This window comes from Eptatretus burgeri, chromosome 2, assembly GCF_056783735.1.
Source record: "Eptatretus burgeri isolate ZD-2024b chromosome 2, Ebu_testis_v1, whole genome shotgun sequence".
NCBI classification, from domain to species: domain Eukaryota; kingdom Metazoa; phylum Chordata; class Myxini; order Myxiniformes; family Myxinidae; genus Eptatretus; species Eptatretus burgeri.
Window position 1 is genome coordinate 139113326 of NC_140962.1, and position 17164 is coordinate 139130489.

The 17164-nt window shown below is 44.1% G+C and overlaps 1 protein-coding gene across 2 annotated transcripts; it reads left to right on the forward strand.

The window, feature by feature from the left end:
* The first annotated feature begins 3697 nt into the window (after positions 1-3697).
* LOC147033283 (uncharacterized) lies at positions 3698-14746 on the forward strand. Of its 2 annotated transcripts, none has more exons than XM_085871515.1 (7): positions 3698-3821; positions 4007-4085; positions 8079-8242; positions 8959-9064; positions 9220-9278; positions 10338-10443; positions 14517-14746. In XM_085871515.1, the coding sequence occupies exons 1-5, from the start codon at positions 3747-3749 to the stop codon at positions 9234-9236; spliced, it is 441 nt and encodes a 146-aa protein (XP_085727641.1). In that variant the 5' UTR covers positions 3698-3746; the 3' UTR covers positions 9237-9278; positions 10338-10443; positions 14517-14746. The 2 variants fall into 2 exon arrangements, with proteins under 2 accessions (XP_085727641.1, XP_085727643.1); XM_085871517.1 differs by having other exon boundaries at positions 4007-4064.
* The last annotated feature ends 2418 nt before the right edge of the window (positions 14747-17164 follow it).

A 17164-nucleotide genomic window follows, 5' to 3' on the forward strand; every position in this document is an offset into this window, starting at 1 on the left:
CCACCCTTCGATGCCTTAAACAATTACTTTGCACCTTTACGTGAAATGGATCCAGACACCCAAGGAAAGGAAAGAATGCGAGGAAAGGTGTGAGAAATGATGGTGAGAAAGAAGTAGTGTGGGGTCTTTTACGCACCTCTACACACCTTCTGCAATCCTGTTTGAAGCTGTGGTCAACCTCTGCTCAGGGGTTCAAGTTTGCCTTCCGCACACTCCCTCCTGGACTATTTCCTCCAATCTCTCAGGGTCCCGGTCATGCGGGGGTGGCTGGATGTTCCTTCGATCGAACACGATGGACGGCATGGTTGGCAGGGATCTCGTGCGGTGTATCAAGCTCTTGTGGTGGTCCCGTTGCGACAACAGGACGATGTGAATCTGCGCCGGGTTCGAAGTGTGTGTCAGTGGCTGGGTGAGAGCCATGGAAAGTATGTAAGATGGGAATGGAAAGTCAAAAAGGTCGGAAGAATGTGAAGAAATGAAAGTTGGAAAAGTCAAAACATGAAGAAGTGTCGGGAAAAGTTTTCTTTCGAATGTGGAAGAGGGTCGGTGAGGGAAAAGCTGTTCAACCCTGTACCCAAAATTCTCTCTCTGTGCTTTGTGCATTCCTTCCTTAATTTTTCCTTTTCCCACCCCCTCCCTGACCCCTCGGCTTCACAACTCTTCATTGGTGCAGGACTTGCGGGGGTGGTCAAGACCCTCCTAGATTGTCATTGGTCGATTCCTGTCTTTTGACCCAGCAATAGTGCCTGATTGGTGGAGTAAACTTTCCAGATATTTTCTTCCAGAAATGGGAGGGGATAGGAGATAAGTGCTCACCTGTCAGATTGGATGGATAGCTTCCTTTTGGGGGCAGCTGGCACGTGGCCTTATTATTCGCTTCCTTACTCGAGCTGATTGTGTGGGATTCTCCACAATTTTTACGCAAAATGAAGGATGTGGGGACCTCGTGATGTGTCTTTGTGTGCCTTTCATGGGAAATGGTTTGAGATGACGGTGTCAAAGAAGGAAAGAACACGAACTTGGTCTGACTCGCATTCGCTATGCACACCTATCCCCATTAACATGCTATATCTTCATTGGGAACAGAGAAGAAGAGGTTTGGGACAAAAGGTTTTGAGGCATTCAGCCTTCTCACGAGTGGAATCGGCTGTGGTGCCATTTGAAGAGAGGAAAGGGATGGAACGGGAGTAAACACCAGAGATAGACTTGAAAAGGTGCCAGCAGGTTTTAGAGGGAAACAAGTTTGAAAGTTCATTTTTGAGATTGGATACATGTTGTTTTCTAGCTCTCCTGAGGGTAAACAAACACTTGTTGTGGGCTTTGTGGATTGATCTGAGGTTGCATTCAGTCGGATTTGCCTTCCAGAAGGAGAATGCAAGTTGTTTTAAATAAAGCAACAGCCTCACCTGAGGATTCAGAGAAGCACGAGCGGGAGGATGGTAAGATAATTGATGACAAGATGGGATTAATCTGTGCATACGAGAGAGAGAGCAGTTTTCTGTGGAAGAATTCTCAGGCTGAAATAATATCAGTGGTGGTGGATCGAGGAGACAAGTCCTAAAGTGTAAAAAATAAAAACAAAATAAAAAATAAAAATATAAAACGTGAATGCACGAATGTGGAAGCAGGACACACTGTATGGTCCGTGAATACGCGGGCTCTGTGAATAACGAGACCGCGATTGGAGTGTTCTGACAGTATATATTTATTTATATGTGAAGTATGTGAAAGATGCCACACAACCTTTTATAAAGTGTTGGCGAAATTCCAATTTTCTGACATGGTTTTGGCCGGATTCTGCAGCGCCCAGTGACAGAGAATCTCTGGGTTGTGTCTGTTTGGAGTTGGTGATGCTTCACGCTCTGAATTTTTTTTCATGATTTTTTTTAATGAATGCATACAAGTCTTTGATTTGTTTTCCCAAAGGCACATCAAACTTTAAAAGAAATAAACCTGAATACCCCAAATTAACACAACATACCCACGATATAACTTAATTGTGCAACAGAATACTCCGGCATAACTTGCTTTTACCCTACGTGCATGTGTCTTGGTCTTCCCGGGGCTGAGGGGTTCCCAACTCTCCTCCCCCTACACTTACAACCTCAACAACAGTTAACATCAAAAACATCCTCATTCGTAAACAGCAGTATTATTGCTGCTTTGTATTTTTTTAAGTTTAAATTTTCTGAATTAAATTATGTGCAAGATATCCTTGTCAAATATATTAATTATTTCCAAAAATGAGGCGAAATTTTCTCCTCATTCGCTTTCCTTCCCAAAATGCTCCGAACATACCCCTTCTAATCCCTCTCCCTTTTCCCATCAATACTTTTCTGAAATGATCTTCTCATTCCATTCGTAATTCCATAACCTCCCCTTTTTTGTTTTTTTTTATGGACACTGTCGAGGCTCGTGTGAGAGCGAACACACAGAAAGTACAACAAGGGGAGCAGGAGACAAGAGGGGTGGGAGAGGTTATGACAAAACAGGGCACACAGGGTAAACAAGATGGACACAACATGAACTTTCAGGTCCCCACATAAAAGGGACTATCAGTAAGGAAAGCAGGGAATTTGTATTTGGTGGGTTTGTGATGAATGAGCAGGGCTAGAAAAGATCGTGGTTTTAGATGGGGGAAGACATGAGATTCTGCTGAACAGCTGGTTGGAAGACCGAGAGGGAAGAGTGGGATTGAAGAGAGTGTGGGGTTTGTTCCAAAGGCAGGAAAAAGAGGAATGAAAGAGTGAATGTGAACAGTGATTCTTGATTTTCGTAGTTTTACCAGAAGTGCGTTGCTGGTGGACCTTGAGCACCCTGTGGAAATAAGAGGTGGGGGGGGGGTTGGGGAAGGGGACATATCTCTGACAGAGCAGGAGTGGGGGGCGAGGCTGGAGAGAAGATGGTGGAAGACAAAGATCACCGACCTGCCTGTGGTGAGAGAGTGAGTGATGCACTGACTCGGCCTCATCGTGGGAGATACCAATGGTCCTAACTGCCTTGGTTTCCACAGTGTGAAGCCGAGAAAGGTGAGAGGCAGGAGCACCAGCCCAGAGGGGAGAGCGGTCCTCTATCAGGCTGTGGACAAAAGGCTTTGAATGTGGTCAGGAGCTCAGGTGTGCCAAGGAAAGACCTTGCACGACGGAGGATGCCCAGTCAGTGACTGGCTTTGAAGGCCAGTTTGGAAATGTTGCTTTCCCAGGAAAGATCATGGCAGATCGTGAGACCCAGAAGCTTGAATGAAAGAACTTCTTCAAGAGGATTGTTGAGAAAGTGGATGGGGTGGGGGGGGTGTTCCTGATGGTCCTTTCAGAGAGACATTGTGAGAGTGTGATTTTTCAGGCTTGAAAGACATGTTCCAAGTGTTGGACCATCTTGTGATTTTATCCACATTTGCAGAGGGTGAAGGGACTGTTGCTTGCCGATCTGTGTGATTAACCTCAACCCTTATCACCTTCCTTTTGATTAATTTCCTCAATTTATATTTTTTTCATTTCCCCAATTTGTTCCCAACTAATAACGTTTTTCTTGATCCAAGATTTTTAAGAAAGAGAACATTTAATTTTTTCCTTTGAAAATCATCTTGGACATAATTGGAATGTGGCTTCTTGTGTCATGCTTTTTATTTCTCAATGTGAGTGTGAATATTAACTGTGGATGTTGATGAATCATTTGGTGCCTGTACCATCTCATTTCAGAAAATCGAGTCACCCTTCGAAGAGTTGACTCCATACCATCCTCCAGCAATGCTGAGCAAATCATGTACCTCCCTCTTGTTGTCCATGATTTGTGAAAATCCAGCAAAGAGGATCTCCATGCAGGTTGGTGACCACAATGAGAGGCAGTTTTGGAGATTTTATTTTGAATTCACAAAACGAGTTCAGCAGTACGGTCTGGGCCGCCAATCTTGTGTTGAGTTCTCGCTGTGGTATTTTGAGGGGGTTATGAGGTTAAGCGGTGTTTTTCTATGATTCTGAAAATTTATTGCACAACGTTTTGTGTTCAGGAAATAATGGACCACCCATGGTTTAAGAATTTTCCTGGAACACCTTGGAGAAACAACGGTCAATGTGACGGCGTCAATGGTAAGTCGTGCTCTCATTTGGTTTTTCGATGGATGCATATTTGGAAATACTAGCGGGCACTCCTGCCCTCTGAGCCAGAGTACCCTTCTCAGCCCACCTTGGGTGGGTAATGTACTGCGTCACAGTCTTAGAAAAAGCACTTTGTCATTTTTGGAAGAAATTTTTATTAATCACAACAAATAATAAGATAAAGAACAGGATGTGTAACACTGGCTTCCACCAGACGTGGCGCTATTTCCCCCACTGCCCATTTTGGAGTTAATTTCGGTGACAGCCGTGTTTTCTCCATGACAACAGGAAGAGGGAAACTCAGTCACAATCGAGAAGTAATTTTCAGAAGTTGGTGCACGCATGATTTGATTATCATTTGATCCTTTCTGTGACTCTCTTAAGGCATGTACTTTCAAAGGTGGATTTTCTTTTCCTTTCCAATTGTCATAAAGATATCGTTTTATCACATTTTCTAATTATTTGGGAGAATTGACTTGCTGGAAGAGGAATCTATTTGCAATGAATCTTGTTCACTGGGATACACACAACAAAGAAACACAAGGAACTTTAATGCAGAAGGAGGCAATTCAGTCCATTAAGCCTACACAACCGACCAACGATAGGTCAGTGAGCTTGTTCACAATTGCAAGCAAAGTCATGGAATCCATCATTATTGCTGTGGTCCAGTCCATCCTGCTTTCAAACAACTTGATCTCCAACCATCAGTTTGGATTCCGTCCTGGTCCCTCAACTCCGGATATGCTTCTTCTCCCATCTGAGCAGTACTTGGAGGTGCCAAATCTGTACTTCGGACCGTCTCTCTGGACATTTCTCAGGCATTTGATACAGTCTGTCATTCTGCATTGTTTGCACAGCTCTCTGGCTTTGGTATCGGAGGCCGCCTTCCTTCTTGGACTCTTGACTTTCATGCAGTCAGTGGGTTGAAATCAATGGAACCCTCTCCTACCCTCTTCCAATGGAGGCTGAAGTTCCCCAAGGCAGTGTTTTGGGCACAGTTTTGTTCCTGCATAAATGACCTATCTGATCCCCAACCATCTTTTCTTGCTCGTTTCAGTGTGTCCTCCCATCCTCCCGTTCCTCTTGTTCTATTTATTTTCTGCCTTGATTTTTGTCCCACTCTTCAACCGACCTTGCTTTTGTCTGAGCCCACTCCTGTGCAGAAAAAAGTAAAATCTCCATGAGATCTCTTTGTAATCTCCTTTATAGTGTGTCAAGTCCTCTCTCCTTCATTCACTGTTCATAGCTTCGTTTATCGAGTCACAGAATCAATATTGTCATCGTACACTGACCCCTCTCTGAGGCAGTCAAGTCCTTCTTCAGATATGGTGACCAAAAGTGCACTTAATATTGTCGATGAGACCTCACTAAACTCCGATACAATGTTCAAACCACCTCTTTTGAATAATTATAATTGAACCCCCTGAAAATACAAACAAAAACCCTATTTGCTCTTCCGACTTGGCACTGCGTAGTCTGCTTACCCCCGCCCCCATATCTATGACCACCCCCAGGTCCCTCTCCTCTATGACATGTTCCAAGATTGCCCATTATCGCATGTAATCCACACTTTTATGATTCTTACCCATCTCCAGCCCTTCACATTTATTACGTTAGCCCTTTGAACCCGAGCGGCCGTTTTACCAGCCGCTATTCAAACCTCCACATACCTGAACAGCCAGATTTTTCTCGAGGGAGCCCAGGGTGGGGAAGCCAAAAGTCCAAGGAGCTCAGGCTTCAAAGGGTTAAACTGAATCTGCCAATCTTTTGCTGAATGTGTGAAAACAATTTGACTTTTTAAAATCTCATCAGCTCCCTCTCTGCTCTCAACCTGACATCAAAGCTTCAAGTTATCTGCCAATTAATAATCCAACACCTAACACCACGGAACAAATCATCGATGTAAATGTTGAATAATAATGGTCCAAATACCGATCCCTGGGATACCGCACGACTTACATCCTGTCAGTCAGAACTATTTGATGGTTCCGATCACCATGGCGGCTTTCAATCCAGTCAGTCACCTGACGAACCACTCTGCAAGCCCTCACCTTACTATGTCTGACAACTTTCTTTGTGGTGCCTTATCAAGTACCTTCTGAAAATCGAGATAGACCACTTCCATTACCCCTCTTTTATCCAATCAGAAACTCCTTCATGGAACCCAAATAAAAAATTAACATGACCTCCCTTTAATCCATGATGAATGACTGCATGCATATCGTTCAAATTTACCATCTCTATCTCTAATTCTGATCTGATCTCTAATTAACATCTCCAACATCTTTATGGAGTTAATTGAACAGGAATATTGTTCTCTGATTCTATGGTGTCTTTGTAAATAGTCAGAGGCTGTCAGTTATCTCTCAATCTGTTACACGCCAACCCTAATCAATCTCTTTCAAATTTGGTGTCCTCAAAGGTGTTGATAAACAGTATGGACGACGATGTCCCCAAGTCATTGCAAGACCTGAAAGGCACCTGGGATTCTGACCAACCAAGATCTTTCATTGGTCTGACCCTCACAGAGTTTCATAACTGCACAAGTCAGATAGTCAAGGAGATAAAAACAGGATTAAAGTGTGGCTCGGAGATGAGAAAGTAATTTGAAAGCTGCAGGTGTAAGGCCGACAAGGAAAAAGACCAAGGAAAGAGCCATTCCCACCAGTTTGTATTGAGCATTCAGCCCAATGACACAGCCCAAGGGCGGAGGAGATGTCATGATCTGGAATCCACAGACCCCCGATTTTTTCAGTGTTCACTCTCAATGACTCGTCCTTTACACTTCACTGCTCAACCTGATCACTAACACATTGTTGAGATTTGACATCTTCCCCATGCTTCCTCCTTCCCACTTCCTGCCTGATTTTGGTTTTCTTTCAGCAAATGCCTGATTTATTTTCTCACCACACACCCTCTCTGTTGCCTTGAATGTTCGGGGATGCCAATTGTGAACTTCATTGTCTGATCTCTCTGTCTCTCTATCTCCCTCTTTCACTGATGTTCCACACTCATAACAGAGCGTCGGTGTCATCGAAGCAACTTCTTCAGCAAGGGTTATATTTGGTGGTTTTCCGTCACCTTCTGAGCAGTAGTTTTGGTCGGAATTTGGAACTTGCCTATGGTGTGGGCGATAGGTTGCCTTCTCTTCATGAAGGAGTGAACATGATCACTCATCACTTGTTTAATTTGCCATTGAGAATCCCAATTTTACCCCTGATTAATTTTTCTTCTTCTATCATTCACGTATTGAGCAAAATTTAAGGAAAATCTCTTTTTTTTGAAAGGACTTGAACGACTGACTTGCTTTTGTTGAGTGTACCAACAACGGTTACACTTAACAGGGCTCTCAATACAAGAATTTATCAACTTGTAGAAATATGTGTTAAAAGCCGGGATGGTATCGATATCTTCTAATACATCAGATCAGGTCATAAGATGTTGGAGTTATGATCACCAGGTGACTCGTCGATAGATTCATGAGGAACAAGTTCTTTGGTGAACCTTGTCCTCACATCAGAGATGTTGTCATGATGCTGTTTCTTCATCTGTGTCATGGAGGTGTCGCTGTAAATGTCCACTTTATGGAGACATTGAGTGTTTGAAGTGAAATCTGATTTAGAAATTCAGCAATGATCATGATGTGATCACATCACCTGAGTGTGTGAAATCATTACGATGATAATTTATGACAATAAATAAAAACCCCATGCTCGTTCACCGGAGGTGACGACACGTTTGCGCTCCGTCTGTCCATCCCACCTGTGGTTTTTCAGCCTTTTCTCCCCAAACCCTTTAACATATTCACCTGAAACTTTGTGCACATCTTTATGATGATAAGTTGGAGAACAAGTTCGAGTTTCACAGCGTTTCATCAAAAAAATTTTTGCAGAGTTTTACCATTTTTGGATTTATAAAATATCACATGTGAAGGAATTCTCACTCCTGTAATTTTGTTTTTGTTCTCATTCGACCTCCTCTCAGAATCCCTCCCTCCCAAGGTTGTTGTTGAAGAGAAAAGAGTCCATGAAGGAGTTGCTGGAATGGAAATTAATTATGAGAACATTGAATCAATACATATTTTCAGGAGTGATTGTGTTCATGGCAATCCAGAATCAGAATCAGTGTCATTACCTGTCCAGGAAGAGGTAAACACCTTGTACCTCATGATGGTGAATTAATGTTTGTTGTTTTATGATGTGAAGTTGTTAAACATTTTCGATTTTTCTGCTGAAGATTTCAAAGTGAATTGATCAAAAACAACAGAAAATTTTCATTTCTTCTTCGTGATAGTTTTGATGTTTTTGTGTTGTTGTGCATTTCTACAATGGAAGTGAAAAGAGCAATCAGAGATTGCAGGCTCTCACCAAGACTCGTTTTGTGTGGTGTTTGTGTGTTGGTGTGTTTGTGTTTGTGTGTGTGTGGTTTATACACGGTATATTCATGACCGACATATGATTATGTTAATACAGCGGCCAAACAGACCTTTTCTGGTTCATTGTTTGGATTCACGTTCCAATCACGTGTATTTTGGAGACGGACACACAATGTTAATAGGACATCCTTTAAAGACAAACTTGCATTCCCATAGTACGTACTTCAACGACGTGCTCACGTTGTAATTGTCATACTTTATAGAGAAAAAAAGATAACATGTATGTAACAATGGCGATCACCAGGTGGTGTTTGTGGCCGACAAGAACATATTCTGTGCAGACCGACAGACAAACTAACAAATGGACCCAAATACAATCCCCTCTCGAGGGTAATATGTGAATTCCGGAGCTGTGTGATTGTATCGTTCTTGCTGAGTACAGAGTTCGTTTTTTCAAGATAATTCACGTGATTTTTGTTTCCACTCCAGGAGACACCCAAACCCTCACAGGAGATTCAGGTGACGCGCAGAGGAACTTGGCAACGTCTGCGCAGATTCTTTAAGAGACTCAAGCCTCGATGTTTAAGACGTCAAGGTGGGAGGATTGAATAATCAGGGGAATTTGAAGAGTTCCTGATTTGGACTCGAGTTTCTCTGGAGGAGGATGAAAAGGTTCTTCTTCATCACAAAATAAAACCATGATTTTCCACACTATGTCATCACACTTATTTACTTATTGTCTCCACACAGGCGAGCCAGATGAATAGCAGCCTCGACTCTTCCGACACTTTCAACATGACATCGAAATGGTTCGTTCAGTGTTTTTAATGTCAATTGTTGTTGACAAGTTTCCTTTCATGAATTCCAAAACCCAGTCGAGTTTCTCTTTTCATACATATTTCGAAATTGTTTGACCTGAGGACCAGCTGTGAGACTCTCCTCCTTTTCTTTCTTCTTTACTTGGTGAAAACAACTTCAAAACCTTCTGTTGTGTTGGGGAGAAGCTGCACAAGAAACCCGATACATTAGAAATGTTGATGAAGCTGTCTGTGTGCATGGGTCTGAAGCGTTCCTGGGAAAACCCATTGGCTCGACAGTTGGCCTGACTCCACCGGGAATCGTAATTTGGAAAATCATACACCCACCATGTCGGTGATCTGGTAAAACTTCACGTGTTGTATTTTGCTTTCAACCGATGATATTGTCCTTTGTTTTGGTTAATGAGTTAAATGCAACTACTCATACATTTAAATATAAAAATAGAACAATTACCGACATATCTATTAAATATAAACCCCTTCTAGAAGCAGTCTAACTTTGTTGTACTTCCTCCTCCTCGTCCTCCTCACTCCCCCCTTTTCCCCCTTCCCTCTCCCCCTCCCCCCTTCCCTCTCCCCTTTCCCTCTCACTCCTTCCCTCTTCCATCTCCTTCTCCCCATTTCCTCTCTCCCCTCACCTCCCTCTCCCCCTCCCTCTCTCCGCCTTCCTCCCCCTCCCTCCCCCTCCCTCTCCCCCCTCACTCCTTCCTTCAATGAATGAATGGATTTCTATGGCAAAAAAAGAAATTGTTGTTTTTACTGTTGAAATGTTTAAACGTTTTTTTTCTTTTTTTCCCCCCATCAACACTGTAACAGGGAGGAGAGTTTCAAATTATTCTTTCTTGAAGTTCTCTGTTTTAAAACTGATTTTATCAGTCACAGCCCAACATTTGCTTCTCTTTTTGTTGACACGTCACGCTTGTTTCAGGTTTTTAATTTCGCATTTCCGTAATAGATTACACTGTGCCAGGTGTGTTTGAGTGCATTGTTTCCTGATAGGAACAGCAATCGTGATGTAAAGACAATTTGTGTGAATTTTTCTCACCCCAGCCCGGACCCTCAATTCCAGTTGAAGATTCCCTGAAGTGGAAAGGACTTTCTGAGAGCTTGGACAAGTTATTGAAGAAGCTCAAGTCTCAATGTTTCAGACATCAAGGTAGGATGATTGAATAAGGAGGGGAGTGTGACAAGGACCTTGTTTTGAACTTTTCTGGAGCTTTATCAAATGTTCCATATTCATCACAAAACACAACCTTGATTTACCACATTATGTGTGGAATTGAGGTTCTATCCAGCCTTAAATATCAAACAATTGTTTATTTTGAATCATCTTTGCATTATAGATGGAAAACAACTAACTGCACAAAATATTACTAACAAGGACTATCATGAACACTTAAAACTCCAAGTTGATCTAAAAAGGCGACAAAATCCAGAAAGAATGCTTGGAAATTAAATATATCCTTTTCTCCCAAGAAGTGAACGCTGAAACTGAAAAAGGGGCTCAAAGTTGCAAATACAGTACATACACGACATGGCTAAAAGTGTGCGGACACCCCTTCTAATGAGTGGATTCGGCTATTTTAGCCAGACCCATTGCTGACAGGTGTATAAAATCAAGCACACAGCCATGCACACTCCATAGACAAACATTGGCAGTGGAATGGACTGTACTGAAGAGATCAGTGACTTTCAATGTGGCACTGTCATAGGATGCCAGGTCAGATCAGGTCAGGTATGGGAGCATACGCTGGAGCAGCACGTTGCTGCGTCCACTTTACGCCGGAACTCCAATTGCGTCCGTCTGGCCATCCACCAGGCAGATGTCTGGCCCATCCCTCTCTCCTTGAGATGCTGATCGACCTGCTGAAACCACGAGACACGGGGTCGGCCCATTGGCCTCCTCCACTCACAAGGCTCCCTTGCTGACAGAATCTGGTGAGCAGGATCAGCGTCAGGAAAATGAGCCACATGTCCATACAGCTGCAGCTGACGCTCACAGACTATGCAGGTCACAAATCTCATTTGAGTCTCTCAGCAACTGCTTGTTGGACACAAAGTCCGACCAGCGATATCCAAGCATTCCCTGAAGAGTCCTGGTACCAAAGGAATTAAGTCTCCGCCTCAGATTCCTGGTCAGAGTCCAAGTCTCACATCCATCTGGCAAGACTTTTATGCTTCTAACAACACAGATTCACTGAACTGCGACACATGACATGATGTTGTTGTGGGGTCGGGTCTCGGTGGCGAGCACGACCGCGAGAGGGAGCAGTAGAGTCGGGTCCACCGAACACCCGGAATTTAGGTCGTACCTTTCCGATAAATCCGAAAGATCACGGGTTCCTTATCGGACCGAAGATCGCCAATAGGTCGACCACGTGGGATAGGGTCAATTGCCAATTTCAATAAACCTAAATACCCACGTCATCCAACCTACTGGGGAAATTCACCCTCGGCAGGATCTGCCCGATCTGGGCCGTTACCGAGCCGGATCCGAGTCGTACCCCGAGCGGAGAGTACCAGAATCCTGCTGGGCCAACTGCACAATTACGGCAACAATGAGGCCTCCAAATTCCCATTCGCAGCGCGGCAAACCAATGACAGAAAGGACAAGGACAAGCTGGGACATTCAACAAGAGGGGATTTATTTGCAATGCGGGGAGGGGGGTGGGAGTGAACACACAAACAGCAGAGTTATCCGAATGAGAAATGTAATGTACAATGAGGAAAAGAAAGCAATGACACAATTCTACTTGAAGATGGACCCACAGACAGACACACACACACCCAAAATAAATGATCAATAAAGGCTGTGGCCTTTATTGATACTCCCAGCTCGGAGGGAAGGTGTGCTGGAGGTAAGAGCCTGTCTTGGACCTTCCCGCTTCCTGCGGTTACACCGACTTCGAACCCACTGGTGGGACTCGAACCCACGACCCGGAGTCCATGGCCCTCGTCCCTGGCTGCTCGGCCGTCGCATCGTTCGGTCACACCACCACGGTGAGCCACCACAAAGGACCTTGGACCGCAATCGCCGTGATCCTGCAGAACCCTTGTCGACCACCACTCTGCCTCGCCACGATCACCCGGTCTCTGTCCTCTCTTTCTTTTTCCTTCAGGTCCGAGCGATTTCTTTTCTCCGGCCCACTCGCCTCCCGATTGGACGTTTGGTTCTCGGGCGACTTTGCCAAAGTTCGGACTTGTGGAGTGGCTGGTCAAGTAGCTCATTGGACTGTAAACTGGCTTAGTGATAGGAAGCAAAGAGTGGCTGTGAGTGGGAGGATGTCTTGCTGGGAAGTTGTGCGGTCCCTCAGGGATCAGTATTCGGACCATTACTCTTCATTATTCACATCAACGATTTGGATAATGGGGTGAAGAGTAAGCTTTCCAAATTTGCAGATGACGCAAAGGTAAGGAGGATAGCATAGGGGTTGGTGATCAGATTCTTGAAAGTATTGATACTTGCATAGATTGGTCAAAGGATTGACAAATGCAATTTCACCTGAGCAAGTGTTCAGTGTTGGGGATGGGAAAGAACAATAATAATAGAGATTAGAGGATGCAAGGGGTAATTTTGGAGCATGTCACACAGGAGAAGGATCTGGGGGTGGTAAAAGATAAAGGAGGGAAGCAGACAGCACAATGCCAGGCAGCGAGAGGTTAAGCAAATATGGTTTTAGATTATATTCGGAGGGGGATCATTTGTAAATCAAAAGAGGTGTTGTTATTGTTGTACAGGGATTTCATGAGGCCACATCGAGAATATTGTGTGCAGTTTTGGTCACCTCAATTCAGGCAGGACGTAGATGCCACAGACAGAGTTCAGCGCAGGGCTACTCAATTGATCCCTGGCCGGGCTGGACTCAGCGACGAGGAGCAGCTCAAGGAGACAGGGCTTCATATGTCAGAAAAGAGGTGGTTTTGAGGAGATATGACGGAGATGTTTAAGATAATGAAAGGTGTAGATAAAGTAAGTGCAGATGAATTATTCAATAAAGTAGACAGTGAAGGGACCATGAGCCATCACCTGAGAGTGAAGAAGAGGAGAGTTAAGATGGTAGTAAGGCAGGGGTCTTTTACTCAGAGTAGTTAATGCATGGAATGTCCTCTCTGGAAAGGTAGTGGCAGTGGAAACAGTAGATAAGTTTAAATTAGAATTAGATACGGACCTGGAAGTCATGGAGATCGAGGGGTTTTGGGATACTGCCGGGACTTTTCGGTCGTTTGAGCATTGATGTGTGATTGTGTGCACGTGTGCGGAGTGCTGTTGGTGGGGGTCTCGTCAAGTGTTGTTGTGTGGTTGATGTTGTCTGCTTTCCCCAAGCCCATGCCCCCTTCCTTGAGGGGAAGAAGAAAAAAAAATACAAAAACGACAAAAACATTAAAATACATTAAAATAATAAGAAGAAATAAATAAAGAATAAATAAAGAAATTAAAATTTTCATTTTCTTCTTTGGATCATGTGTTGATAAATTCGTATGGTGTTCGCGCAAGCATGATGGGCCGAATGGCCTCCACCTGTCTGATTGCCTTGTGTGAATCCCAAAGAGTCATTTCCACAACAACGTTGTTTACAAATTGCAGCATTTTCCACTTTTTCCACTCTAATTTCACTCCACTGTTATTTTTCTTTTCGAGGTCTGTGGCCTCTTCATTTTATACCCATCGCTATTGTGGCCTTATTATTTAATCAAAGAACCTAAAATTTGGTGATACAGTTGCTCAAACCTTCATGCATGCTTCCCATGTGCCAAACTATCCATCGGGACCAGACTCGACACAGAGTGTCAGTGTTGCCGAAGCAGTCTCCTGGGCTATTGGGCACAATCCTGGATAGGTCGCCACTCCAACGCAGGATACTCAAATGGCTCAATCATCCCAGCAAGCTGGTACTCATTTTGCCGATCTCAGAAGGATGACAGGCTGAGTCAACCCCACCTGGTATTAATTCAATGGCCAAGTGCGATTTGATCTTTGGACCATAACATCCCAAGCCGCCACCCTAACCATTAAGCCAACATCAGGCACCCTCAATTATGATATTTCTCCATACCAACACTAATATTCCTTCCTAAAGTGAAATTCAACTATTTCCCATGCCCTTGACCACTATGACAACTCCAAGCCAAATGGTCACACTGGCTTAAAAAACAGCAAGGTCATGTCGTCAGCAAGGTCATGGAATCAATCATCGCAGTTGACATAAAATCATTCCTTTTCTCCAACAGCCTCATCTCAGATCATCAATTTGAAGTCAGACCAGGTCAATATACCTTGGACATGCTGCTTCAACTCATCCAAGAGTTCAACCCATCCAACGAACTGTGTCTGAAACATCAACAGTTTTAAAAAGTTCATTCCATTACTTGAATGTTTCTCTTGGTTTTTCTTTTGTGGAGGAGTGAACTGCATTCTTGGAATTATCTCCAATATCCTGAATTAAAGATTCCAATTGAGATTGTCCGAGTTCAGTGAATTTTTTCTGTAGTCTCTCTTTTAAAGTGTGATTAAAATGCTCATTCACAACTGCCTTTCCTTCATTAACGGTTCTGTATAATGTAATGCCATCATCTTAAAGAAAATTCATCAATGTTTTGTTGTATAACTGTGTTCCCTCATCAGTCCATAACTTCTTCGGTTTTCTTCTACTTTTCGGAAATATACCACTGAAGGCGAACATCAGAGTCTTACCTCTTTTGTTTTTCAAAGGAACAACTCATGCGTATCTACTCCTCAAATCTAATACAGTTAAATCATATTTGTATCCTTCATCATGATCGAGTTCAATTAAGTCAGCAGACCATGTGTGATCAATCCCTTTGGAATAAACCTTCCTTCTTTTAACTTTGTTCCCAGACCACAGAAAGAATATCCTGGAAGGTTTAATTCCCCTGACATTCCAGTTTTGTAAATTTGCTCCCCGACAAAAACTTTTGTGCATTTCCTCCACGTTTACGAAGGAATTTACCCTTTAATGCCACACACCAAACATATCCTCTTTTGTTGAACCCTTTCATTTTTACTTTTCACATGTGAGATATTTTTGGTTTCAGTTTTCTTTGAACACTTGAGAACATAAATTTCCGTCATTGAATTTATTTCTGAGAAAACTTCCGAGAGTGTGAAAACCTTTTTCGCTTCCAACATATGCATTTGCATCTTAATTTTTTTTTTTAATTAACTATCCTTCGAAATTCCCTCACTGTCTCCATTTATTTTGGAAAAAAATTAGCAAAACTTCAACCAAAGTCAAAAACACCAACATCATCAACAACATAATCTTTTCCTTCTTCCTCTTTGGTTTCTCGTTTAAATCTCCTCCACGACATTGAAGGCATTATTCTTGACATGAATATTGTTTTGGATTTCAGAATCGGATCCGACTACTCAGGTCAGGTATGGGAGCATGTGCCAGAACAGCACGTCGCTGCGTCCACTTTGCGCCAGTACTCCAGGGGCCTCCGTCTGGCCATCCCCCAGGCAGATGCCAGGCCCATCCCCATCTCCTTGAGATGATGGTCAACCTGTTGCAACCATGAGGCACGTGGTCGACCCACTGGCCTCCTCCACTCATGAGACTCCCTCGCTGAGAGAATCTGGTGAGCAGGATCAGAGTCAGGAAAACGAGCCACATGTCCATACAGCCGCAACTGACGCTCACGGACTATGCAGGTAACAAATCTCATCCGAGTCTCTCTCAGCAACTGCTCGTTGGACACAAAATCCGACCAGCGATAGCCAAGGATTCTCCGAAGAGACCCGGTACCAAAGGAATTAAGTCTCCGTCTCAGATCCTTGGTCAGAGTCCAAGTCTCGCACCCATAGAGCAAGACTGGAAGTACCAAGGACCTGAAGACTCGGACTTTCGTTCTCCCGCACAGGTACCGGCAGCGCCACACCCCATGATCCAGTGAATCCATGACTCCCCTGGCCCGACCCAGACGTCTATTGACCTCTGACTCGCAGCCAACAGAGACATGAATATCACTGCCAAGGTAAGTGAATCTCTCCACGACTTCAACATCCTCACCACAAACAGGCACAGACAGGACAGCAGCATCCAAGATGTCACCGAAAGCCTGGATCTTAGTTTTGACAGAAGAAACCCGTAATCCCAACGGCTCCGACTCCTCATTCAGCACCTCGAGGGCCCCCAAGAGGATGTCTAAAGTCTCCGCAAAGATGACTGCATCATCTGCAAAGTCAAGGTCCGAGATCTTGACATTCCCAAATGACGCACCACAACTTGATCTCTCCGACATCCTCCCTAGAATCCAGTCCATACAAGTGCTGAAAAGTGTGGGGGCAAGTACACATCCCTGATGAACTCCAGTAACAACTGGAAATAAGTCAGAAATGGTACCACCACACTTCACAGCACTCTCAGTACCAGAGTAGAGTTCAGACATCAGATCGATCAGTTTTGGTGGCACCCCACGAAGACCAAGAATCCTCCAGAGGACATCCCGATTCACTGAATAGAACGCTTTACAGAGATCAACATAGGCTGCAAGCAGACCCTGCCGAAACTCTCATCTGCGTTCGGTGAGGACACGAAGTGCAAGGATACGCTCAATCGTTGACCTCTTTGGTGTAAAGCCTGACTGCTCTGGACGCTGGTGCTCAAGCAGATGGTGGCGAACCCTATCAAGAATTATCCGAGCAAAGACCTTGCCGGCACTGAGAGCAGCGTCACCCCTCGGTAGTTGTTGCAGTCTTGGCGATCACCCTTCCCTTTCCAGAGAGGGACAACAAGGCCCCTCTTCCAGTCAGTTGGGATGATGCCTGTGTTCCAGGCAGAGCACAAAACTGCATGCAACGACACGAGTGCAGCATTTCCACCAGCCTTGAGATCATCCTCTCTTAGGGATAGGAC

Bases quoted from the DNA above. Each gene is read 5' to 3' on its own strand.
- LOC147033283 (XM_085871515.1), top strand. From the start codon at position 3,747: ATGCTGAGCAAATCATGTACCTCCCTCTTGTTGTCCATGATTTGTGAA. The intron at 3,822-4,006 runs GTTGGTGACCAC...TTTTGTGTTCAG, and splicing joins CAAAGAGGATCTCCATGCAG to GAAATAATGGACCACCCATG. The intron at 4,086-8,078 runs GTAAGTCGTGCT...ACCTCCTCTCAG, and splicing joins TCAATGTGACGGCGTCAATG to AATCCCTCCCTCCCAAGGTT.